Source organism: Phoca vitulina, unplaced genomic scaffold (genome assembly GCF_004348235.1).
Source record: "Phoca vitulina isolate PV1807 unplaced genomic scaffold, GSC_HSeal_1.0 scaffold16, whole genome shotgun sequence".
NCBI classification, from domain to species: domain Eukaryota; kingdom Metazoa; phylum Chordata; class Mammalia; order Carnivora; family Phocidae; genus Phoca; species Phoca vitulina.
In genome coordinates this window covers 14,667,670-14,694,690 of record NW_022589719.1, presented here as the reverse complement: position 1 = coordinate 14,694,690, position 27,021 = coordinate 14,667,670, and the positions used below count along the sequence as shown (strand labels likewise).

Below are 27,021 nucleotides of genomic sequence, written 5' to 3'. Positions count from 1 at the left end.
TGTTAATGGACTGCACACTTCAATTAAAAGGCAGAGATTATCAGAATGGATAAAAGATTGTAAGAACCCAGCCATATGCTGCCTAGGAGACATACACTTTAACAACAGACCAAAAACAAATTGATGGGGATAAACCATGAGAACAGTAAGCATAAGACTGGATCGGCTCTACTAACGTTAGATAAAACAGACATGAAGACAAACAGTATTATCAGAGAAAAAGAGGGACTTTCATAACGATTAAAGGGTCAGTTCATCAGAAAGACAGAACAATCATAAGTATGTATTTGCTTAAAGAGACTTTCAAGATATCTGAAGTTGATAAAATTAAAGGGAGAGATAATTCCTTAATCATCCTTAGAAATTTAACACCTCTCAGCAGTTGACAGAACTAGGCACAAAAATCAGTAAAAATATAAGTTATTTGAAAACCTAATTGATATTTCATAGAACACTACACCCCAAACTATAAAATAGGTGCACATATGCATTCACCAAGACAGACCATATGCTGGGCCATAAAACAAATCTTAATAAATGTTAAAAGCTTGAAACCACTCAAAACATGTTCTCTGATCACAATGGAAAAAATTAGAAATGATTAACAGTATGACATGTAAGAAAATCCCTAGTATTTGGAAACTAAACAAGACATAAATAATCAATGAGTAAAGAGAAAAAAAACCACAAAGTAAATGAATAATATTTCAAACTGAATGATAAGTGAAAAGAAAACATTGCCAAAGTTTAGGATTCAACTAAAGCACTGCCCAGAGAAAAGTATAGCTTTGAAAGCTGACATAAAAAAGTAGTAAAATCAACCATCTACAAAGCTAGAAAAAAGAACAAGTAAACTCAAAATAAGCAGAAAAAAGGAAATAAGAGCACATATAAACAAAATGGAAAACAAAGAAAAAATTAGCAAATCAAAAATTCTTTAAGACTAACAAAATTAATAAAATGGTAATTAGATTGTCAAGGAAAAAAGGGAGAAAATCACAAATTATCAGTATCAGAAATGAAAGATGGGTTATCATTCTAGATGCTACAGACAGTTAAAAAAATCACAAGAAAACAGTATGAACAACTTTACACTAAAAAGTACAACTTAAATGAAACCAACAAATTCTTTGAAAGTTACAACACAAATTTAAATAACACAATTGAAATATAACACAAATTAAAATTTAAATAAACATGAGATCAAACAAAATTTGAATAGCTCTATATTAAAGAAATTAAATTGGTTATCAAAAACCTTCACATAAAGAACTCCAGGACAGATGATTCTGCTGGTAAATACTACCAACTATTTAAGGGAGAAATAACACAAATTGTACATAAACTTCCAGAAAATAGATGACGAGGGAATACTTCTCAGCTTGTTTTCTGAAGCCAGCTAACCCTAATACCAAAGCCTGACAATGATGTTATAAAAATATAAAACTACAGATGAATATCCCTCATTGAACACAGACCTAAAAATCTTTTTAAAAAATTAACGAATTGAGAGGCACCTGGGTGGCTCAGTCCGTTAAAGCCTACCTTTGGCTCAGGTCATGATCCCAGGGTCCTTGGATGGAGTGGGCTCCCTGCTCAGCGGGGAGTCTGCTTCTCCCTCTCTCCTAGCCCCCCCCCCCCTTGTGTTCTCTCTGTGTCTTTGTTTTCTCTCAAATAAATAATATCTTTAAAAAAAAAAAATAAAAAACTAACGAATTGAACCCAGATTATACATAATAATGAAGTGGGAGTTTATTTCAAGAATGCAAGGTTGATTTAACATTGTAAAATTAACCAATATAATCAGCCATTACAATAAAATAATGAAAAAAACCCCATATAATCATTTCAACAGATATGGAGCAAATATCTTATATATACTACATTCATTCAAATTATTGTTCCCCATAGCTAATTGTGTCATTTCTCTCTGGCTAATTTGCTTTCAAGATTTTTTTCTTTGTCCTTCCTTTTCATTACTTTGATTTTGATGTGTCTAGGTATGGATTTCTTAGAATTTATCTTGCTTGGGTTCACTTAACTTCTTAAATCTCTAAGTTTATATCTTTCAACCAAATTTTAGAAGTTTTGAGCCATATTTCTTCAATTTTTTCAGCACCACAATCCTTTTCCTCCCCTACTGACATGGGTGACATGTACGTAGATCTTCTTTTATTGTCCCACAGGTCCTGAAGACTCAATTTCAGTTAGTTTTCAATCTTTTTTCTTGGTTGTTCAGATTGGATCTCTATCTTCAAATTCACCAATTCTTTCCTCTCTTATCTCCAATTTGCTACTGAGCCAATCCAGTGAATCTTTTATGTCAGTTATTGTATTTTCCTGTTCTAAAATTTTCATTTGGCCCTTCTTTATATCTTCTACTTCTTTGCTGAGATTTTTTATTTTTCATTTGTTTCCAAGTTTGTTATTGCTAAGTCATTTTCAAAACAGTAGCTTTAAAATCCTTGTCTAATAACTCTATACTGTGTCATCCTGGCGGTGGCATCTTTTCTCATTAGATAGTCTTTTCTCATTAGAGTTGAGATTTATTGGTTCTTGGTATAATGACTGATTTGGGACTGTATCCTGAACATTTTGAGTATTTAAGAATCTGGTTCCTATTTAAATCTTCTATTCTAGCAAGAAGTCAACATATTTAAATTCAGAACACATGTCCTATTACATTAATGGAACACTGTGTGTCAGCTATACTTCAATTTAAAAAAATAAAACAAAATAAAATGAAAATAAAAATTATGATTAAAAAAAAGAAGAAAGAAGCAGAACACATGTCCTGGATCAGGTTTGTGGACTGTGGTTCAAATATCAATATAGTTTAAATGATTCTGCAATGCTATTCTGATCTGCCCCCCTCAGATGACAAAACTCCATGCTATCATCTCCACAGTGCTGGCTAGGGAGAAGGAGGGTACCAACTCATTACTACAGGACAAGAGTGGAAGATAAGGTTCTACTCACTGACCCAGTTGGGGATGTACATTGCCTAGTTAATGTAGGGGTGGGAGGGAGGAGTTAGAGCTCCATCTACAGTCTCCAAAGGGGAGGGATACTATTTCCTTCCTGATACTGCATGGCAGGGGTAGAAGTAAGAGTTTACCTTTAGGCTCCAAGGGAGACAGGCACCACTGACTCCTGAGAGGGGCAGGGGTGATGAGAAGTCAGACTTTTACCTAAAGGCTCCAGGGAAAAGGAATGATAACTCATTACTGCAGGAGAAGATAACAGATAGGTTTCCACCCCACTGGCTCCACTCCTGCAGTGCCAACTGGGGCTGGGAAAGGGTATAGTTTTATTCATGGTGTGTTTCCAGAATAGGCAGGATTGGTCAAAACGTTTCTCTATAGCTGAACTGTCCTTTTCCTAGTTCTTTGGCTACAGAGAGCAGGCTTTTCTTGGAGATTTTCTTTCTGTCTGTGCTCATTATAGTTTCCAGTTTGCAAGGCACCCAGGCCAGGATATACAGGAAGCAAGAAAAATCCCAGGGAACTCACTGCCATGTAGTTCCTCAAACCCCAAGATCCCTGGTCAGAACCATCTTTTCTCACTTTTGAGAGTCTTCTGGTAGGTGACTTAAATATTTTGTCCAGGGGCGCCTGGGTGGCTCAGTTGATTAAGCATCTGACTTCGGCTTGGGTAACGACCTCAGGGTCCTGGGATCAAGCCCTGCATTGGCTTCCAGGTCAGCGGGGAGCCTGCTTCTTCCTCTCCCTCTGCCCCTCCTCCCGCTCATGCTCTTTCTCTCTCAAATAAATAAAATCTTTTATAAATATACATATATATACATATATTTTGTCCAGGAATTTTTGCTGTGATTAGTGGAAGTAATAAAGTGAAATATGTTTACTCCATCTTGTTCAGAATCAGTATCTGCAATCCGATTTTAAATGCATCAAAAAAATAAGATGCATTAAAGAGTGGAAGGCTGGAAAGATGGCTATGTGTAAATCATGATTCAAGTATATTAAAATGTTGATGGCAGAATCTAGGTGGAAGTGTATGGGTGTAATCTGTAAAATCTTTTCAACTTTGCTATATGTTCAAAAATTTTCGTAATAAAATGTTGGGAGGAAGACTCTTTTGGCCAAATACGAAATGCAGGTGATTAAAAAAAATCCATAACATGCAAAAGGAAGAAAAGAATTCCTCTGCTGAGTGAAAAAGAGGTACTGGAGATTTGAACTGATCAGTAAGTTACCAGATTAGCTGGAGCGAGAGGCTATCAGATGAGAACAGTTCTTTGTAAAAGCTCTAGCCAGCTGAATGCTACTTTTTGTCTTTAATAGCTTATTTTGTCCACAGCCTGGTCCTTTGGCCTTGCCAGTTTTGCATCCCTAGGAGTAATTCCATCAGAGTTAACAAGCATAGCGCAGTTGAGCAGCTGAAGTGCTTAGAGGATGGTTAATACTGGGGAGGGACTAAATTCATTACTTGAAATGAAAATAAAAGAGAGGGGACTCTCTCTCAAAAATAAATCTTTATTTTTGAAAAAACAACCTACTCAACACAGAGAATAAATGTGGGGTTCCGATTTGGGGGGAATTTGGGACAGAGTCATGCCATTGATCCCTTTGAGTTAATTCTGGTTGACTTTTTTGTTCAAGACACAAAGTGACCACCTCCACACTATAAAAGGTCTCAGGAGAGCGCCTGGGTGGCTCAGTCAATTAAGTGTCTGCCTTCGGCTCAGGTCATGATCCTGGGGTCCTGGGATTGAGTCCCACATCGGGCTCCCTGCTCAGCAAGGAGTCGGCTTCTCCTTCTGCCCCTCCCCCCACTCATGCTCTCTTATGCTCTCTTTCTCACAAAGATAAATAAATCAAAAATCTTTAAAAAAATAAAATAAAAGGTCTCAGGAACACAGAGCTGTCTAGGGCACTGATTCTCTTCATTTTTCCCACATATATAAATGGAACACTTGACATACTGCACATAGTAGGGAAAACACATAGGCATTGGGATAGAACAGACTTCAATCTGAATCCTGGCTCTGTTTTCTACTAACTAAATGACACTGGCTCAGTGTCTCTGCAGTTCTCTGCATCTCAATATCCCATCTGTAAAACAGAAATAATGAATGCTGATATATAAGGGTTAAATTAAATGATGAATATAGAATGCTCTCTTGCCTATCTAGAAACTTATTTAGGCACATATTTTCTTCATCCTGCGGAGGATATAATGAAAAGAACAAGACATTCTATTCTTTTCACACACTGATGAAAATTAATCAAGAACCTTGGATGAGTGAAGCAGATAACTGTCCAACGGTCTCTGACATTTTGTCAAGATGGCTCAGACAATACCTGCCTCTTGAATGATAACCTGGCTGTTCTGTCGGCTCATTTATTCTGTATGTAGGCTCTCCTGGGCCAAGGCAAGACTGCTAGCTAAGCAGTAAGCTCAGTGAGTCAGTAGCAGTCCTGGAGAGTCCATGGGACTCGCCTAGGTTTTCTTCTAGAAGGACCTACCCTTCTGGCATAAGCCTGACCAGAATTTTCAACATAACACTATGAAACCTTATGAACAAAAGCTTCTCCCCAGTGGGTGAAATATAAGTTCTATAATATTTTTTTAAATAGCTATCTTAAATTTTATTTTAGAATTATATTCTAAATGCCTGAATATGTTGTTTGATAAAATGTTTAAGACTTTTTTTGCCTGTTACTAAATAACAATGAATACAGAGACTCACATATGTAGTGATTCAACATTTACTTTGTGTCTTTCATTCACACCTTTTTTGATCTTTCCAGTGCCACATGCCTCCTTTAATCTAACAGTTATGCCCCCAATTTATGCAGTTGGCTCCATATAAAAACCAGACTAAGGCACTTTTTTACTATTCACACAATCAGTCCAAAACCTTTCATTCTGGCCTGCTTTATGCTCCACTTCCTGACATTCTCATTCACCCTGTTCTCATCCCTATGATGACTTTATTTATAGGCTCATTTCACAACTTGGAATCTGTCAATTGCCTTCTTCTCTGGCTCTGATTTCTGGCTTCCCTCCTTAACTGCGATTAGTATTTGCCCTACTGAATATACTCCTTTAAGTCATGGTAGACAAATATTTTGCCAGGCCCAATTGCTGGGTGCAGGCCCTAGCAGCCAATGCTTCCACACTGGTTCACACACCAGTCTAAATACCTATACCCTAAGCTTTCAATTCATTCATGTTTAAGGACCATAAAAGAGAATTTCCAGAGCTAACAAACATAGCAGTCAGTTTCCTCCTATTCCTCCTGCTACTAATAATTGCAGGCATTCTCCTTTACCTCTGCCTTTGGCTCAGCTGATTCATTAGAGGTATCAAGTTGTTCCTTGGCTTGGGCCATCTGAGTCATCAACCTGTCCATGTGGGACTGGATGTCTGCCAGTATCTCAGTCACATGAGCGGTGGCCATTGCTTCCTGGATGTCCACTAGATGAAGGGCCTTCTGCTCCTCATCAGCAATCACTTTCTGAACTTTCTTAAATTCCTGCTGTATAAACACCTTCATCTGGTCCCGGGTTACCTGCAGAACACAAACAAGTAAAAATAGTAAGTTGGACATACAAAGAATGGAAGGATAGAACTGTACTGTAAATGCTAGGCAGCCCTGGCCAAAATATAGACCAACCATGGTTCCTACATGGTCCTGAAATTTTGGGACTATCCTCTAAACAATGTTCCCATAATACTGTTGATGAATTTCTTAGTAATCCTTTTGCCTCTTTTAGTCTTTAGGAAGTAATTTCTTTTCCTCCTTCCCTTTTTGCTCTTCCTTTTGTTCACTTTTACACCAGCAATACCTGATTACTTTTTAACAATTTAATAGGTGAGTGTAAATTGTAAAAAATGAAATTCCTCTTTTCTCTCCATCTGAATACCATTTTTCTCTTTGGAGGGTAATTACTATTAACAGTTTGGTATGTATCCTTCCAGCCATCTTTCTATCTAGTTATACACATATACATATACAGACAATTATGTTGTTTTTATATAAATGGGTCATAGTGAACATTAGGTTCTGGGTCTTGCTTTTCTATTTAAAATATGTTTGTACATACAGATCAACTTCATTATATTATTTTTAATGTCTGTATGATGTGGATATATACAATGAATATTTATATATATAAATAAAAAGATAAACGTACCCATTAAATATTTCCCTTCTTAATGGAAATACAGGATATTTCCAAATTTTTGCTATTACAAACAACACAGTAATGAACATCCTTGGATATATCTCTTAATATTCACATATGAATTTTTTTAGAGACTTTTAGAGTCACCGAGTCAATTTATTATATACTCTAAAAATACTAACTGATAAAGCCAAATTGCCCTCCAAAAAAGATGTACCAATTACATTCCCACAACAATGTGTGAAAGTAGGCATTTCTTTATACCTTCACCAATATTAGATCATGCCAATCCTTAAAATGTTTATTCTCTGATGAGTAAAAATATATTATTGATTTATTTTATAGCAACCACTAAGCAGATCAAATAAAATATGGCTGCAGGATATATTTGGCTGGGGCATAAGGTAAACAAAGTGAGAAACTACCAAAATAAGAACTTCTAAACTCTGTATCTTACCAGTAACTCTACTTACTGATGCTTCCTCACAACTATGTGTATTTTAGGAATATTTTCAAACAACTCTGCACGGTAACTATGGCAGGGAAAAGGGAAAAGGTAGAGCAGTGGACAGAAGGAGGAAGGAGAAAATAGCTGTCACCTAAGCGAATCCCTTTCTTTGCCAGATAAGGGAACAGCCGCAGCTGCAGGGCACCTGGAGAAGATGCCGGGGACACCAATCTTCCTGCTCCCAGTCTGGTGCTCTGTTCACTAGAACAGTCTCTGGGAAGGAAAGCCAAACTGGGAAAACCTAAAAAGGAGACTGAGGAAGAGAAAGTCTACAGAAAAGGGGAAGATGGGGCCATTTTTAATTAGCCTCTTAAAAACTGAAAGAGGCTTGATACTTTAAGCAGCTTTTGTAACACTGCCATAAGAACGTCCATACAAAATAAGGCCTGAAGGACAGTCTCTCTTCACACATCAAGTGACTAAGTGACATAAGCCCTCAGGAATTCATTATACTCTCTGCAGGTACTCTCCCTGGTGCGAAGGAAAAGGGGAGGGGGAGTGTTAAATGTTATTAATGTCCCCGCAAATTCTGTATCAGATTGAGAACTGTGATTTGTGCTTATTTATGTAATTCCTTTTTATTTTTAGTGTGTTTATTTCAAGGTTGTTATGCTTTATGATGACCTTTTATGAATGGATCTCAAACTCTGAAATAAATTAGGTCTTATAAAGACCTAAGACCTTCTCTTAGAGACTAAACCTAGCAAATTTTAGCTAAGAGATGAACTTTTCTGAATGCCTGCGAAAATCTCTTTAACAGTTGCAAGTGACTAAAAATGGAGAACACAATAAAAACTGACTCGCAACCTATTTTACTAGCCCTCACATACACATGTGGTTCAGGTCAGAAGCTGACATCAGTCAGGAAAGGTGTGGCCAGACTGCAGTAGGTGACTAAATCATAGGGCTTAAAAAAAAAAAGAAAATCAAATTCTCTATTTCCCATTGTTTTACACAGATTTCTCAACCTTTATTTTGTACAGTTTATCTTATACAGATCAGGCCACAAATAAGAACTGAAGGCAGAATAATCTACTCTCTAAAACCTTTATCCTTTTCACCCCCGTTCTCTACTAATCAACAAAAAGATATTCTCCAACCTAGTTCAAAATGGTAAGAACAAATTTCTGGGTCATAGCTTCCATTCACATTCAGAGGCCAAAGGAGAGACTCCCTGGGGGACCTGGCATATAGTAGGTTGAGTACTCTGGAGAAAGGACTCTTACCAATGGCAGGAGCGAAACAGCTTTCAAAACTCCCTTTCAAGCTTCATTTCACCTCCCTGCCATCAAAACTCCATTCTGCTACAAACTTCACGGTTCTCCAAGAGCAGCAGACCCTTTCTGTCAGCCCCTGCTACCTGAGAGCCACTGACATCATTTCTGCGTAGGTTTCTCAGAATTTCTTCAGCCTCTATCCTACAGCTCCTGAAAGGTGAGAGTGACAGTCTGATACTCCTGACTGTATTACATACAGTGTCAGTAAAAAGAAAATTCTACATATGCAGAGAAGAGAAGCCTGGGTGTATCACAGAACAAGCTTTTTTAGAGGCACAGAACTTCACTTACCCTAAACAAAATCTTAATGTAGAACCCTAAATCATAACAGAACCAAAAGTAGAACTACTCTGGTTAAAAGAAAAATCTCCCCCTCCTCAAAGTAATTCCTAGGGCACTGGTAGTGGCCTCCAGCAAAATCTCCCCTGTGATACCTGGGTCCTCTACACAAATGAAACCCTAATAGGAGCTTCCTCCCTTTGGTCAACTGGCCCCTAAGTTGTTGAAACTTTAAAGTCCTAGGTTACAAGCCATTTGATATATCTTTGTTATCGTCGTATTAGGGTGAAAATCTGTGTTACTTAAACATAGCATTTTACTAAAATTACTTAAACACAGCATTATAATTTGCAAAATTGGGTGGCTTATATGTGAACAGTCATAACTAGTGAAGATCTGACTGTTCTCATTAGAGCTGAGTCCAACCTCCTCAATTTATAGGCCACACACATACACACACACACATACATGTCAAGCTTAGAAACCAGCTTTCCTTTGGTCCAGTCCAGTATACTTTGTGCTACAATATATTGCCTGTTATGATCCCTTTCTGCCTGCTTCAGGTTCTTCAAACTTATTTCTTCTTAACTGAGATGTTTCCTTGGTCAACAGGCAGCTCTGTTATTATCCCCACTGAGATGTTATTCCCCTCCAAGTGAATCTTGGGATAAATGATACACATCCGAAGAGTTTAAGTTTCATCCCATGCTACTTTCTATATGATCTTGTAGTTAATATTTCCATGCTAGGCTGGACCCACGAGGCATACAGACTGGCACTCTACACATACATAATTAAACACATAAAACCTTGAATTAAGAGCTTATACTTAAAAACAACACCATTCAATGTGCTTGACATGGGTTGCAAGCCATTAACTCCTAGCTAGCTGGCTTGTAGAAAACTAAGATTTTATTTAGTTTTCTATTATAGGCAAATTATTTAATAATAAAAAAAAAAAAAAGGCATACTAGCTAGAAAGCATCATAGCTTAAGAAAGATTTGTTCCAGAAAGGTGTTGCTGACATGAACTGAGAAAGATGGAACAGGGTCAGGAGCAGGAAGCTACACAAAAGAAAAACATTTGAGTCTAGTTGATTGAAGAGTTCAGAAATACTTGTTCTACTAGCCAAATTCCTTGCAAGTAAGTTTAAAGGAGCCTACTCCAAAAACGATCTTAAAAAGTGTGAACTGTATGAAATAGTTTGTGAGGACTCTAAATACCTCCCCAAAAGGTCAAGAAGTCCACTTTTACTCCCCCTTTTCTCTTCTGAATGGCCACTATTCTAAAATAGAAAAATAAAAAAGCAGGAAATGCAATTTTTTCAGATGCTACAAGCTGTCTTCACTCCCACCAGCAGAGTGCCTTCCCAACATGCCAGTGTCCATGGAAACTTTCAGGTTGGGAATCTCAAAGTTAAGGCTTCTGCACAGCCTCCAGTATTTATTCTGGCATTTTGCTCCAAGACAGTGCTTTCCAAATCTCTATCAGGCTCCAGTGAGGGCAGGTGAGGGAAGAGATAAGGACAAAGTCCTTTTTCAGGATCTTTCGTGTATGAGAAGAATAGCCACTATTCGTGAATAAAACCAATGCTCATTCCTAAGGCTTGGAAAATTATCCACAGCAGCCTAGAAATACAGCAGACATGAACTATGAACTACATTCCATTACTAACATTCTGAGTGCGGTCAAATATTTTCCTGACAACCTGGTTAGAAGCCTCAGTTGCTTGGATTTTACAATGGGGGTATTGAGAAAAGAAAAGGTTATTAAAGTGACCATTTAATCTCTTCCTTAAACCAATTTTCTCATCTTCATCAGAAAATGCAGACAAAAGCAGTCATGTATATCCTCTTTACCTCCTTTCATTACTCCACTGTGTAAATACAGCACCATGGGGTCTCTACCTCTGTATCCACCCAAAGAAGTAATAATAACATTTACTGTTGCTGTTATTAATATTTCTATTACAAAAGATTGTAAGAAATACACCAAAATGATGGAGAGTGATTACTTCGGAGTGATGGGATTAAGAGTATTTTTTTTTCCACTTTCAGTCCAAATTTTCTATAATAATGTGTAACACTTATTTTTTCTTGAACAGTAATTTTTAAAAATAAATGAAGCTTAAAGAAAAAGTTAAATCCTCAATAAGATATTAGCTAACTGAACCCAACAATGTATAAAAAAATTATACAGCATGACCAAGCAGGATTTATCCCAGGTATGCAAGGCTGGTTCAACATTTGAAAATCAGTTCATATAACCTATCATGTCAACAGGCTAAAGAAGAAAAATCACATTATCATATCAATAGATGCAGAAGAATCATTTGATAAAATCTAAGATCCATTTATGATAAAAACTCTCAACAAACCAGATTATAGGGAAACTGTCTTAACTTCATGAAAAATATCTACAATCTACAGCTAACATCACACTTAATAATGAAAAACTATAGGGGTGCCTGGCAGGCCCAGTTGATGGAACATGTGACTCCTGATCTTGGAGTTGTGAGTTCAAGCTTCACGTTGGGTGCAGAGATTGCTTAAAAATAAAATCTTAAAAAAAAAAAAAATTAGTGAAAATCTATAGTTTTCCTGCTAAGATCAGGAACAAGGCAAGGATGTCTCCTCTTACAACTCCTTTTCATCATCATACTGGAAAGTGCTAGGTAGTGCAATAAGACAAAAAAGGAAATAAAAGGTTTACAGACTGGGAAAGTAGAAATAAAGCTGTCTTTGCTCACAAATAACATGGCTGTCTATGTAAAAGATCTGAAAGAATTGACAAAAAAACTCCTGGAACTAATAAGCAATTACAGCAAGGTTGCCAGATACAGAGTTCATATACAAACATCAATCACTTTCTTATATACCAGCAATGAACAACTGGAATTTGAATATAAAAACAATACCATTTACATTAGTACCCCCAAAATCAAATACTTAGGTATAAACCTAAGAAAATATGTATGAGGGAAACTACAAAATTCTGATGGAAGAAATCAAAGGAGAACTAAATAAATATAAAGATATTCCATGTTCATGGATAAGAACACTAAATATTGTTAGATGTCAGTTCTCCCAACTTGATCCATAGGTACACTACAACTCCAATAAAACATCCCAACAAGTTATTTTGTGGATATTGATAAAATGCTTCTAAAGTTTACATGGAGAGGCAAAAGATGCAGAATAGTCAACATAATATCAAAGGAAAAGAACAAAGTTGGAGGACACTACTTAACTTTAAGACTTATGATAAAGCTACAGTAATCAAGACAGTGTGGAACTGAGGAAAGAACAAACAAATATATCAACAAACAGAATACAGAGCCTAGAAATAGACCCACATAAATGCAGTCAATTGATCTTGAACAAAGCAGCACAGGCAATACAATAGAAAAAGTCTTTTTAACAAATAGTGCTACAACAACTGGACACACATGTGCAAAAAAAATTAATCTAGCCATAGAACTTTCATCGTTCACCAAAATTAACTCAAAATGGATCACAGACCTAAATGTAAAATGCAAAACTATAAAACTCCTAAAAGATAACACAGGAGAAAATCTAGATGACTTTGGGTATGGTGATGACTTTTTAAATACAATTCCAAAGGCACTATCCATGAAAGAAATACTTGATAAACTGGATTACATTAAAATTAAAAATTTCTCTGTGAAAGACACTGTTAAAAGAATGAGAAGATAAGCCACAGACTTAGCCACAGACATATTTGCAAAAGATACATCTGATAAAGCACTGTTATCAAAATATACAAAGAACTCTTAAAATACAATAATAAAACAAAGAATCCAATTAAAACATGGGCCAACAACCTGAACAGACATCTTGCCAAAGATATACAGATGGCAAATAAGCACAGGAAGGATGCTCAACATCGTATGTCATTAGGGAAATGCAAATTAAAACAACAGTAAAGTACCACTACATACTTACTAGAATGGCCAAATTCCAAACACTGACAACACCAAATGCTGACGAGGATATAGAGCACAATGGTGAGAGATGAGAACGCCAAATGGTACAGCCACTTTTAGAAGATAGTTAGGAAGTTTCTTACAAAACTAAACATACTTTTACCATATGATCCAGCAATTATGCTCCTTGGTATTTACCCAAAGGAGTTGAAAACGTGTGTCCAAACAAAAACCTGCACATGGGTATTACAGCAGCTTTATTCATAACTGCCAAAACCTGGAAGCAACCAAGATGTCTTGAAGTTAGGTGAACAGATGACTAAACTGCGATACATTTACACAATGAAATATTATTCAACACTAAAAAGAAATGAGCTAGAAAGCCATGAAAAGACATGAAGGAACCTTAAATGCATCTTACTAAATTAAAGAACTTAATATGAAACAAGGCTACACATTGTATGATTCCAATTATATGACATTCTGGAAAGGCTATGGAGATAGCAAAAAGTTCCATAGATATCGTAAGTCTAGAAGGAAGGAAAGATGAGTATGAGGATTTTTTAGGGCAGCGAAAATACTCTGTATGATACTATCATGGTAGATAACATCCTATACATTTGTCCAAATCCACTGAATATACAACACCAAAAGTGAACCCTAATGTAAACTACGGACTTTGGGTGATAATGATGAGTCAACACAGGTTCATTGATCGTTAACAAATTTATCTACCACTGTGGTGTGAGATGTTGATAGTGGATAAGGGTAAGAGTGTGGAGGCAGGAGGTACATGGGAACTCAGTATTTTTTGCTCAACTTCGAATCTAAAACTGCTCTAAAAAAGTCTATTTAAAAAAATTAATACAATCAAAAGAGAAAACTAAATAGCCACTGAAATGGAGCCTAGAGAACGTGGGGGAGGGGCGCATGGGGGTGGAGTGACCATCCAAAGGGCCATGCAGGATAGTTCTTCCACCTGAACCTTCATCTCAAGCATGTCAACATTTTCATTCTTTGCCTTCCCAGTTAATACTAGATCCTTCCTAATCTGACTTCCCTTTTCTATAAGAAATCAAAGTTTTTTTTAAAGCCCTTTTCAACTTAAGCCCATTAAAATAATGGCTTCCATAACAGCCAAGCACTTAGCACATGCTGCTCCTGTCATTTGAAGGTTCTTCTATGGGGGTGCCTGGGTGGCTCAGTCGTTAAGCCTCTACCTTTGGCTCAGGTCATGATACCAGGGTCCTGGGATCGAGCCCCGTATCGGGATTCCTGCTCTGTGGGAAGCCTGCTTCTCCCTCTCCCACTCCCCCTGCTTGTGTTCCCTCTCTCGCTGTGTCTGTCAAATAAATAAATAAAATCTTTAAAAAAAAAAAAAAAGAAGGTTCTCCTATGAGAGCTTCAGTCATCCTGAGGCTCCTCAAAAGAGCAGATTTTAGTGTCTTGAAAAACTCTAAAAAAGATCTAACTAGGTGATCCAATGAGTGACCAAACTGTGAAGCCACTTACTTTAGAGAACTACCAGGCTCATCAATGAGAAATGGACATCCTTACAGTATGTTAGAGGGACATCTGCTTCAGGACATTATATAAGCACAGTGGCATTAACCCTCATTATACAGCTCATATAATAAAGTGGGAGATGGAGTTAGGAGCGATGCTGGGTGAAAAGAGAAGGCATGCCTAACTTTGGCCTGATTCCGTCATTGGACATTCTCTTGTCCTTTAATCCATGACAAAGACAGGGCCTTATGAATAATGAAAATGAAAACATAAAGAGCTACCACGTGTAGGCAGTGTGCCAGAGGCTATTACATATGTGTTTCTCATCTTTCAAGTAGGCAATGATATTTTCATTTTATGTTAGGGAAACTGAAGCCCACAGTGATTAAGTCACCTGGCCAGTGTTATGCAGCAGGTAAACTATGGAGCAAAGATTCACCTCAGGTCAGCTCTGTTCCCAGGTCAGTGCTCTGACAACCACTCCATAGAGCATCCTGCTACTGAAAAGGAAACTGAGCCCCTGAGAACCAGTATTAGACCACTGGAAAGCAACTCGGCATAGAGGAGAGTGCTCAGGATGAGAAGTCAGAGGTCCTCAGTGTTAGTCCTGTCTTTTGGAACCAACCAGCTATGTGACTTGGGGCAAATCACTGAATCTCTCAGAGCCTCAGGCTCCTGAGCTACTAAAAATGAAGAGCCAGTTCTCCTTTTATCTCTAAAATGATACAACTGCATAAATTTTGCATTCTTGGAGCAGTAATTCACCAATCTGGATTTGTCTCTAATCACAATTGTTACCTAAACAAGAGGGGCTTTGGGGGACTAGAAATCTGCCTTAGAAATTCTAAAGATGAAACAAAGTAAGTGTAAAGAGAATAAAATAACCTTTTTCCTTTGACAATGCTGCCCTATCAAGCAATTACCCTCTCTCCCACCTTTAACCACCAAGCTTATTTAGAAGGTCACATAAAACCTGCTGTCATAAACACCAATAAAGAATCTACTAGTCGCCAACTCTATTTAATCTCACTACTGACCTGTCTGTAGCATTTAGCACTACTGATGCCCCTCAGTCTTTAATTTCCTTCCAGGGTTTCTGTGACCCTGGACTCCTCTGGCTTTCTATCAGCTCCATCCCTACAATTTTACATACTCTCTCTAGATGACTAGAAAAACTCCTCTAAACCAGGGTTTTTTCAACCTCAGCACTATTGATACTTGGAGCTGATAGCTTTTTGTGTAGGGGAAATGTCCTGTGCCTTGTGAAATATGCAGCAGCACCCCTGGCCTCTACACAGGTGGTGAGAGTAGCATCACCCCTCACCTCCAGACGTTGTCAAATGTCCTCTGGGGCCCAAACCACTTTCTCTCTACACTTCCATCTTAGTGATTTCATCCCACTTTTGCAATTCAACTCCTCCCTCCACAGAGATGGCTCCTACACCTGGATTTTCTCTCCAGGCCTCCAGTCTCACAATTTCTTTTGATGTCTGTCTCTGCCTGGATACTTTTCTATTACTTGAACCATTAAGCCTCAAACTGAGTCCTCTCCCTCCTCCTCATTGTTATCACTGCTGCCTTTTCTGAGTGCCCAGATAGTAGGTACTACCGTTAAGCATTTCACGTGTTACTTCAATTAATCGTCACAAAGATACCAAGTGGTGACAATTATTATTCTATCAATTTTACCAATGAAGAGACTGAGGTTCAGAGGGGGTGAGAAACCTGCCCAAATTCATACACAGAGTAAGTGGCAGAGCTGGGATCTGCACCCACACAGTTTGACTACACAAGCTTCCTTTTAACCACAATATTATTCTTCTATAACTTCCATTCAGACCTTGTCCTATTCCCTGCCTTCCCCCTTAACAACACCACGGTTTAGGAAATCACCTAGGCTCTAAATTCTGGAGCTCAGTTTTATTTTCTCCACCAGGAACACGTCTCTTGACTTAGTATCTGGAGGAGAAACTATGACACCTTTGCTTGGGCTCTTGCACAAAATGGTGGTCAGTACATTAAATGTCAGAAGCCATCCCACATCTGCCTCTCCACCACACTGACTGAAGAAGTCTGCCCTTGTATCTATGAAAACCCCCTTCTTTGCATTCCCTCAGACTACTCTCCACTAAATCTCTCTATCCAGTCTCTAGACCCAAATGCTCCATCTTAGCTCCACCTGCCCCCTTGCCCCAGGGCCTTTTAGCCCACTCCCACTCTCATTTGCACCTCTAACTTGCTGAAAGAGATTCCGGGTGATCCCCTCTATCTCCTCCTTGGTGTTTAGACCTTAGCTTTGTCTTATACAGTCTTTGGTTTGGCTTGTACCTTCAGCTCAGGTAGGAGCCCCATATTTCAATCAGAATACTCCAGCCTTCCTCTATTTCTGCCAAAGTGCTTCTTCCTGAGACTATAAATTTTGGTCCTTGAGCCTAAGTACGCTTGTTCTTCAACGGCTTCGTGCATATGAACCTGTAGTATGCTTCTTCTGAATCTCCTCCCTTTCATGGTTTTCCCTCCCCCAAATATAAATATGAATATACATGTACATGCACACATGTACACACAGCATTAGAGACTGAGGACTATATTATCTAAAGGCTTTGTATTGGAAAGATCCTAACAAACATTTGAACTGAATCTGCTAATCAGCTATGAAGCCACCTGAGAGAGACATGGTCACAGCAGACTGCGGTCCAGCCCTTACCGTGAGAGATGGCGATCTAGCCACTATGGTTGTGGCATCCCTGCCAAGCATCCCCTCCTCCCAGGGCTGCCCGTTCATGCTGTCAGCTGCTATGACTCTATCGCCATGAGAACGTGATGTGGAACCCAGTGTCATGGCACTGAACCGGATGCACCAGAGAAAAGTTCAACAGGAATGCTAGGCTCCCTTTGAATCGATACAACTGCTTGCTTCTTAGATGCTTCTCATCTTGCCTGACTCCAGGGTGGCAATAAAGAAAGCAATCACAAACTTCTGAACACCACTATTCCTGAGTGAAAAGAAAAAGAATTCTGGGTGACCCCCCTGTAGAAATGTGAAAGTAGAAGAAGGAGTCCCCAGAGACACCCAGGACCTGTAATAAGAATGAGTGAGAACTATTTCACTTTGTTTTCTTGCCTTTCTTCCATCTTAACCTGTGCATAAGCTAGAAAGACAGTTTCTGCTTCAGAAATTATCCCATAGGAAGTGGGAGGTGGGAACTGACACTGAAAGTTTCAGGGGCAACTAAACAAATTATTTTTAAGCCTTTTAGACTTGAATATACAAAGCATGTCTATATTATTTGCTGAAGATTAAAGCAATTTTAAAACAAGACTCATCCCTCCACCTTCATTCCACTTCTCTATCCAAACATTTTCCCTGCAAAGCCACAATTATTTGTGTACTATCGAAACCAAACAACTGTGCACCACTAGGAACACTCAGGAAAGGGCACTGAGATGTATGTCTCAGTCTTCTTTGTTACAGCTGTCCAAATGGTAAACCTCATGGAGTCTGTTGTGATAGAGAAAGAGATGTGAGTACTGACTCTGCTAACTCAATGCTTCTGAAGCTCAGAAAGGTGAAAGTTTTATTTGTAAAACAGAGGTAATAATATCATTCTCACAGGTATTTTTGTGAAGTTTACACAAAATAATACATAAAAAGAATTTAGTATTCTCTGGGCACATAGGAACATCGGCAGAACTATTCTGCTGGTCCAGATAACAGTAACCACAAACATTTATTGTGTGCTTTTCATATGGTACCCCCCCACTGAGCTTTCACAGATAAAGAGTCCCCAATTAGTTTTCTTAGAGAAAGAGCCTACAACCTTGGGAGTGCAGATGCTAATTTCCCAAAGGAACACAGGAACGACTTTCTCATACGACCTAGGCATGAAGACTAAGGATGTCAATCAGAAGCTCCTTGCCTCAGTTTTCGTAAATGGCCACAAGCTGTCAAGGAGCAATGTTTGCCTTTTCTAGTTTGATATAATCAGATACAGTCTACTTCAATGATATTGCAGCAAAGCACAGAGTGCAGGAAGGACAGGTCACATTCTGCCCCTCCGCTCCCACACACAGTCTGTAGGTATAGTCAACCTCACAACCTGCTTCCATCATATTGTCTCTCTTCTGCAGACTAAAACTGTATTAGATCCCTGGAGCAGCTAACAATCTGCTTACCTAAGAACCACAGGGCTTGTTAACTAACTACCATTGCTAAAATACTTTTGGGGCCCCTAAAGGCCATGCTAACCATTCTCCATTCTTTCTTTCTTTTTTAAAGATTTTATTTATTTATTTGAGAGAGAGAGAGCATGAGTGGGGTTAAGGGCAAAGAGAGAAGCAGGCTCTTCACTGAGCAGGGAGCCCGATGCAGGGCTCCATCCCAGGATCATGGCCTGAGCTGAAGGCAGACGCTTAACTGATTGAGCCATCCAGGTGCCCGATCCTCCATTATTTATCTCCTCTTCAACAGTTTCTGTTCTCAGGGTACTCAGTAATAAAAGTATAATATGATTAGCCCTAGCTTACAGATGACACTAAAGGCTCAGGCAAATCAACAGGTAATAAGTGCCAGAGGACTCGGGTCATCTGACTCCAACACCTGTGCTCTTCCACCATAGTAAAAGCAAGCATGTCATACTCAATAGTTTTTTTTCCCCAAAAGTCTGAACAAACTCTCTACTGGTATACTATTCCCAACCCATCTTCCATAGGTAAAAGTGAGTAACCTCCTACAACTACTAACAATTCTATATAGCAATCACAGAAAGGCAATTTATTGGCATCATTAGCCTTAGGTCATTAAACCTCTTAAATCTTTGCTTCTTGATCTGTAAAATGGAGATTATAATGTCTAGCTAATCAGGTTGAGTTAGGAATTAAGGAGCTATCAAAGATTCTATTTCACTGGCCACAGAATTAAACAGAAGCCCTTCAACAAAGCGTAATCATCAACTAAATCACTGGGTTGAATGGACATTCTCTACAGCTACAGATGGATTTTGTCCTTTGGCTAAAAGCAGTCAGGAAAGATGTGATTCTCAAATTTTGCCTTTTATATACACACATAAGCATCTACATACAGACCTGAGGTAGACTGAGAGTTGTACTCTGTAACTCTAGCCTTAAGTTATCAAAGAAAACATCTTTTTCCTTGAGCAGACCTGAGTTTTATTTCCTAGCTGAATGAGAGGTTGAACTAACAGGAAAAGGGGAAGAAGGGAGACAGGAGAGGAGGCCCTTAAATATAAGTCTGGGTGGTTTTTATCACTATTATCACAGTAAAGTTTTATATCTAGGCACCCAGGCTCCTAAATTAAATGTCAAATACAATCCTGCACTGGCAACATGAAGTGTGGCTGCTTTGGGGGTGTCCTGACAGCTCCCCTCCCCTCTCCCTGTTGGTCACGTAATAAGCCCTTCAAGCTTTGGCAGAGAGTATATTATCAAGTTTCCTGTCAGTGCAGACAGGAGCTGGAGCAGGGGGAAAAGGACATCACAATGTGTTAATTTTATTAAGCCATTTAAAGCTCAATCCCTTTGCTTTCTAACAATGCTCCAGCCCACCAGGCAGCTCAGAAACCATGCCTACCCTAGTTTCAAAACGCCTAGAACTTATTTGTACAGTACTTCAATTAAGAGCTCTGGTGCCCCACAGAAAGAGGATGACCAAAGGGTAAAGCTACAGGAGAAGCAGGAAGGGGAAGTAGGAAGAGAACAAGAATCTCAGTGGTGTTTAAAGTGAGGACATATCTCCTAATGTGTCTCTTAAATGTGACACTTAATTTCTTTTGTGACCCTTAATTTATTTTTCTTTTAATTTGGCACCAGGCAGTTTTGCTAACTAGAGAATTTGCTCCATAACAATAAACATAATTGCTTCTATGCATTGATTTCTTGTTTCTATTGGGAATATAGGGACACACAGCTGTAAACTCCCAAGGCAGATATATTTGCCTCAACTTGAATGGGCAATGGAGCTACAGTGAACTAACCCCAGGCGAGGCAGCCACGCAAGGCCCAGAGTCAGCCAGCCAGCCAGGCAGCAAAACCAAGGGGCTCCAACTGTGGGGATTTAACTCAATTTATCTGAATGCTATTATCACTCAAAAGAGGTAGCAGTGGTCCTTTAAAGTGTCATTAATCCCAGGAAGTGTTAATTGATCTAAGTATAGAATCTAGTCAGTTGTAAACACGTGGCTTCTTTTTCTCGCAAGGATCCGAAGGCCTCCTGAACTATGGGTGTGGGATTGCTGCCCCCATGGACCCCTAGCCTTCTGCTGGAAGAGGGGGTGGATCTCAGGACTAGGAGAAGGCTAGCAGCCGCCACCCTGGACAGGATGCTGTACTAAGTACTTTAAATGGATTATCTCATTTAATCTTCCTAACGACCCTGTGAAGTATATACGATTACCCCTCTTTCACAGCTGAAAAAAATGAAAAACCTGAGACATGACGATATGAAGCACAGGATCTGCCTGAGGTCGAACTGGTGGTCAACACTGGAGGTAATGTGACCAGGTGCGGTCTGATCCAGAGCCCACGCGGGTAATAACTGTAGAATACTGCCTCTCCCTGACAAGCTAACATCGGGTTTCTGCCCCTCATCCCTGCCTAGAAGAAAGGAGAAAGAAAGACTATTCAGTGATGAATAGAATTACTGGGTCATATGGCCACTCTATGTTTAGCCTTCTGAGGAACTTTAAGTGAAGGGCTAACAAAAGTGATTCAGAAGGAAATCTCTCACCCTCTCTCAGCAGCTTTATTGAGATAGAATTCCCATATCATACAATTCACCCATTTAAAGTGGTCTTTAGTATATTCAGAGCTGTGTGATCACCCCACAATCAATTTGAACATTTTATTTTCATCACACCAAAAAGAAACTCCACGGCCCTTAGCAATCACCCCCACCCCATTTCTCCACCTCCCTCAGTCCCAGGAAACAAGTCTATTCCTAGCTGTAGAAATCTGCCCTACTCTGGACATGTCACACAAAGGGAATCACTCAGTATGAGGTCTTCTGGGAATGGCCTGTTCCACCGAGCACCACTTTCGAGGGTTAGCCTTATTGCAGCATGTATCCACACCGCACTTCCTTCCTGCCAAATAGTGTCCTGCTGTGTGGATAGACCAGATTTTACTTACCTGGTCATCTGCTGGGTTGCTTCCACAGTCTGGGTGGTATGAATAATGCTGCTATGAACACTGGGGTGCAGTTTTTGTGTGGATATGTTTTCATTTCTCTTGTGTGTGTACCCAAAAATGGAATTGCTGGGTCATATGGCAACTCTATGTTAACCTTCTGAGGAACTGCCAGCCTGTTCTCCAAAGTGACTGTACCACTTCCAATTTTTCCACATCCTTGACAAACGGAAAACTTCTCTTTATTGAGAGAACTACAGAACTGTAGTCCTAAAAACCATCAACCTGCTCCGGCTCTGCTATTACTGCCTGGGTGACCTCGGGCAGGAACGCTTGGCCTCCTGGCACCTCAGTTTCCTCTGCTGTAAAGCGGGGGATTGCAGATGGCCTCAGACTTCCCACTGAGCCCTACATGTATTCACTTAGTCCCATCCTGTGAGACACCCTGACTAGCAGGGGGGGATGCTTCAAAAGGACCGCTTGGGGCTGACTGCATGACTGTGTGTCTGACTTTGCATTAACTAAATTTCTGAATAATCTTAGACTGTTACTGGCATGTCTGGGGAAAACAAACCTCAGAGTGTGCTTATGCTATTAGGAAGAAGACAGAAATGCCATATTGGGTAAAACTTCCATTTGGCAATAATGGCAGACTGGCCTTCAGGATTTTAGTTTTCTAAGCTGCAGTTCAAAGACTGAAGTGGATTCAAATGATAAAAATGTTTATAAGGGATGATGTCCGGTGGAAAAAGCAGGATACAAACTATGTATGCATGTCTATACACACAAAAACATATACAGTTATCTAATTGTATATATACTTACACACACACAGAATAATAGTTATCTAGAGAGAGAATACTAATTCTCTATTTGAAAGGCAAAGCACCATGATATTAACCAGTTTTCTCACAGGTGTGTCTTAAAGTGTGATGTATTGACCATGTGCATTAGAATCATCCAGGCTGTATATTAAAAAAGCAGTCTCAGAACCACCAAATTAGATATTCTGGGTGAGGCTCAAGAATCTGCATTTAAAAAAAGAGGTACTCATGTGGATGGACTAGAAGGTATTATGCTAAGTAAGTCAGAGAAGACAATTATCATATGATCTCACTCATATGTGGAATTTAAGAAACAAAACAGCGGATCATACGGGAAGGGAGGGAAAAATAAAATAAGACCAAATCAGAGAGGGAGATAAATGACAAGAGACTCTTAACTATAGGAAACCAACTGAGGGTGGCTGGAGGGGAGGTGGGTGGGGGGATGGGGTAACTGGGTGATGGGCATTAAGGAGGGCACGTGACATAATGAGCACTGGGTGCTATATACAACTGATGGATCACTGAATTCTACCTCTTAAACTAATAATACACCATATATTAATCAATTGAATTTAAATAAGATTAAATTAAATTGAAAAAAGAGGTACTCAAAGTTTACAAACGACTGCAGGGAGATTTTTTTTCTTCTTCTATATACTGGTCTGTTTTTTCCACAATTTTCTAGACAGCATGTAACACTTTTATAATTGGGGGATGGGTAAAAGGGGAAGTTGTTTCATTTTGTTTTGATAAAGGCAGAGGGATGGTGAAGGAGGGCAAAGAGCTTGTTTCTCCTCTTTCTACCACCCAAGTGTCTACAGAGGATGAAAAGGGGCTGCATTTGCTCCTCGGTGGATTCCATGCCTCAGAGCCTAGCTCAGGCCTGAGACAGCACAGGTATTTTCCCATCTGGTGTCCTCCATCACTAATGGGAAACTACTGAAGCACCAGCCTCAATTCTTCATTTTTCCAGTGCTAAATGCTCTGGGCTGTCACAACTCCTTTCCATCTCCCCATACTTTCTGTTGGAAAAGGCCATTCTCCAGTCCTGGATCCTGGGGTTGTGGGCTGCCCTATCTAGTAAAGGCAGGTAGGAAGGAGAATGTAAGGGAAAAATAGTCAGTGAAGAGTCATACTGCTAATGAGGACAGCACATACTTCTATATTTACTCATCTATGGGTTCAACAATTGTGTGCAGGGGAAGAACGTGAAGTATGACACATGTGAAGTCCTAGTCCTGTCACTTACTAGCAAGCTCTTTACCCCCTCTAAACCTTGGATTGTTCCTCCATAAAAAAGGACAAATAATATTTCTTTTATAGCGTTACTGTAATAGATAACGCATATCTATTACCATGCGTATCTATTACTATTACATCATCTAGTAACTACCAGGCTAGGACTTGAGGGTACAGAGATAAAACACTATGAATGCCCTTCAAGATTACTACTTACATCTTCTTTTTTTTATGAAAAGTGTAGAAATAGGTCAATAATTCTAATAACTTTCCAACCGAAGGAACACTTTTGAATGAATCAACTTGATAACTGAAGCAGCTCAATTCTCTGCTTCAGTTGGCTGCATAAACACTGCCCCAGTGAATGCTTCTGTGTTGGGACAAGGCAAGGACCAGCATGAAGCCTGGCTTGACCCTGGTAAATAACAGGACACTAACAACAAGAATTCAAGTAGGTTTTGCTTATATCCATTACTCTTTGTACATGCAAAACCTATCGTTTCTTTAATGAGTCTTTTTTTTTAATTTTTTTTTTTTTTAAGATTTTCTTAAGATTTTACTTATTTTATTTGAGAGAAAGAGAGAACACAAGCAGGGGTAGGGGCAGAGGGAGAAGCCAACTCCCCACTGAGTGGAGAGCCTGACATGGGGCTTGATCCCAGGACCCCGGATCATGATCTGAGCCAAAGGTAGACACTTAACCGACTGAGCCACTCAGGAGCCCCGGAACCTATCATTTTAACAAGAGTCTGATTAGCACAGGAGAGTGAAGAACTGGGCTATGTTCCATGTCAAGGATATCAGCTACTAAAATGGACTGTAAAGTTCTCTTGCAATTATAAAATGCCATGTAAATGCTAAATAAAAATAAAACAATTCTCAGATCTATTTAATTTCATGTTGCTAGACAATTCTCTGGTTTTAAACTTCAGTAAGAACACCTTCAGAGATTGAATATAGAAAAAAAAAACCTGATATGTTTTAGGCAGTGTTAGCATGGCTAGGTCCCATGTTTAATCCCACTTCAATCTGAGAGAATAATGTGAGCCACTTGGCTTGAGTTTAAGGCACTTTTCTTGAGAATAACTTCTTGTAAGATTAGTATGATTTCGTGATACACAGCTGTGTTTCTGTTTGTTTCAAGCACACCAGCCAGAGGAACAAGGAACAGCGCATGTTAGATGGAAAGAAAAGCAATCAATACTAACAGAGAGAGTGGCTGTTATTAACTGCATACTAAGACGTTAGTTGGATTGAGTTTAGCATGTTATGTTTTTGGTTCAGTGCTTTCTGAGAGGCTGGGCAGTGGGAAGGAAGGGAAGGGACTCCATGTGTTTTCTGAGCTTCAGTTTCCATTGGGTATACTATGAAAGATAACTGCACAGTCACTTCACAGGAGAGTTTTAAAGAACTCAGAATACCTTCAATTTCTTAAAAATCCAGGTATGGACACGGACATGCACATGCACATACCTGATTAACTACATCTTTTAATTTCCCTAAAGTCTATCATAAATATAAGAAATCTACAGACAAAAATCCCACTTTGTGCAATAAATGTTTCTGAAAAGTATGACTGAAAAAAATATGTTTGCAAACTGGATCATATCAAACACATTGGGATGGCTTACTATTTAAAAGACTACTTTGAATTAAACAAAGATTGTTTGTTATTAAAAATACTCTCTCCATTATATACAAAGTTCTAGATCCCTGGAGATATGCATCCTTTAAAACAGGGCTCACCATAGCAACCTGCATGCACACAACTTTTTTTTTTTAATTACGTTATGTTAATCACCATACATTACATCATTAGTTTTTGCTGTGGTGTTCCATGATTGTTTGCATGTAACACCCAGTGCTCCATTCAATACGTGCCCTCTTCAATACCCATCACCAGGCTAACCCATCCCCCCACCCCCTCCCCTCTAGAACCCTCAGTTTGTTTCTCAGAGTCCATAGTCTCTCATGGTTCGTCTCCCCCTCTGACCTCCCCCCCTTCATTTTTCCCTTCCTACTATCTTCTCTCTTTTTTTAACTTATAATGTATTATTTGTTTCAGAGGTACAGGTCTGTGATTCATCAGTCTTACACAATTCACAGCGCTCACCATAGCACTTACCCTCCCCAATGTCTATCACCCCCCACCACTCCAGCAACCCTCAGTTTGTTTCCTAAAATTAAGAATTCCTCGTGGGGCGCCTGGGTGGCTCAGTAGTTAACCGTCTGCCTTCGGCTCAGGTCATGATTCCAGGTCCTGGGATCGAGCCCCGCATCGGGCTCCCTGCTCGGCGGGAAGCCTGCTTCTCCCTCTCTCAGTCCCCCTGCTGTGTTCCCTCTCTCGCTGTGTCTCTCTCTGTCGAATAAATAAAATCTTTAAAAAAAAAAAGAATTCCTCGTATCAGTGAGATCATATGATACATGTCTTTCTCTGATTGACTTATTTCACTTAGCATAATACCCTCTAGTTCCATCCACGTCATTGCAAATGGCAAGATTTCGGTTTTTTTGATGGCTGCATAATATTCGTGTGTGTGTGTGTGTGTGTGTGTGTGTGTGTGTGTGTGTGTGTAAGATTTCGGTTTTTTTGATGGCTGCATAATATTCCTGTGTGTGTGTGTGTGTGTGTGTGTGTGTAAGATTTCGGGTTTTTTGATGGCTGCATAATATTCCTGTGTGTGTGTGTGTGTGTGTGTGTGTGTGTACACACACCACATCTTTTTTATCCATTCATCTGTTGATGGACATCTGGGTTCTTTCCATAGTTTGGCTATTGTGGACATGGCTGCTATAAACATTGGGGTGCACATACCCCTTCGGATCACTACATTTGTATCTTTGGGGTAAAACCCAGTACTGCATGCACACAACTTAACCTGGTTCTGTGCCTTATTTCCCAACCACCACTGGCTCTGATTCCTGTCCTCAGGCTCACCCCTAGTGGCTGGGATTTGGTGTCTCCTGTTGTTCCTCTGGTTTTAGAACTCAACCCACTCCTGTCCCATGGCATGAGTCTTGATCCTTGTAAATCCTGACCAGAACTCCTCTCACTCTTTGGGCCCTGCTGCTTCTCTGCTGGATATGGCACTTTACAGGAATCCTGTCCTCTCAAGCAGCCGCAGGCCACCTCCCTTTCCT

At 39.4% G+C, this 27,021-nt stretch overlaps 1 protein-coding gene across 1 annotated transcript in view; it reads right to left on the bottom strand.

The window, feature by feature from the left end:
* The window catches only part of TRIM44 (tripartite motif containing 44), a 110,425-nt gene that overhangs the window by 58,032 nt on the left and 25,372 nt on the right, over positions 1 to 27,021 (bottom strand). The window contains exon 3 of the mRNA XM_032413906.1: positions 6,299 to 6,538. Within this exon, the coding sequence (XP_032269797.1) occupies positions 6,299 to 6,538 (240 nt within the window). The remainder of the gene's footprint in view (positions 1 to 6,298; positions 6,539 to 27,021) is intronic.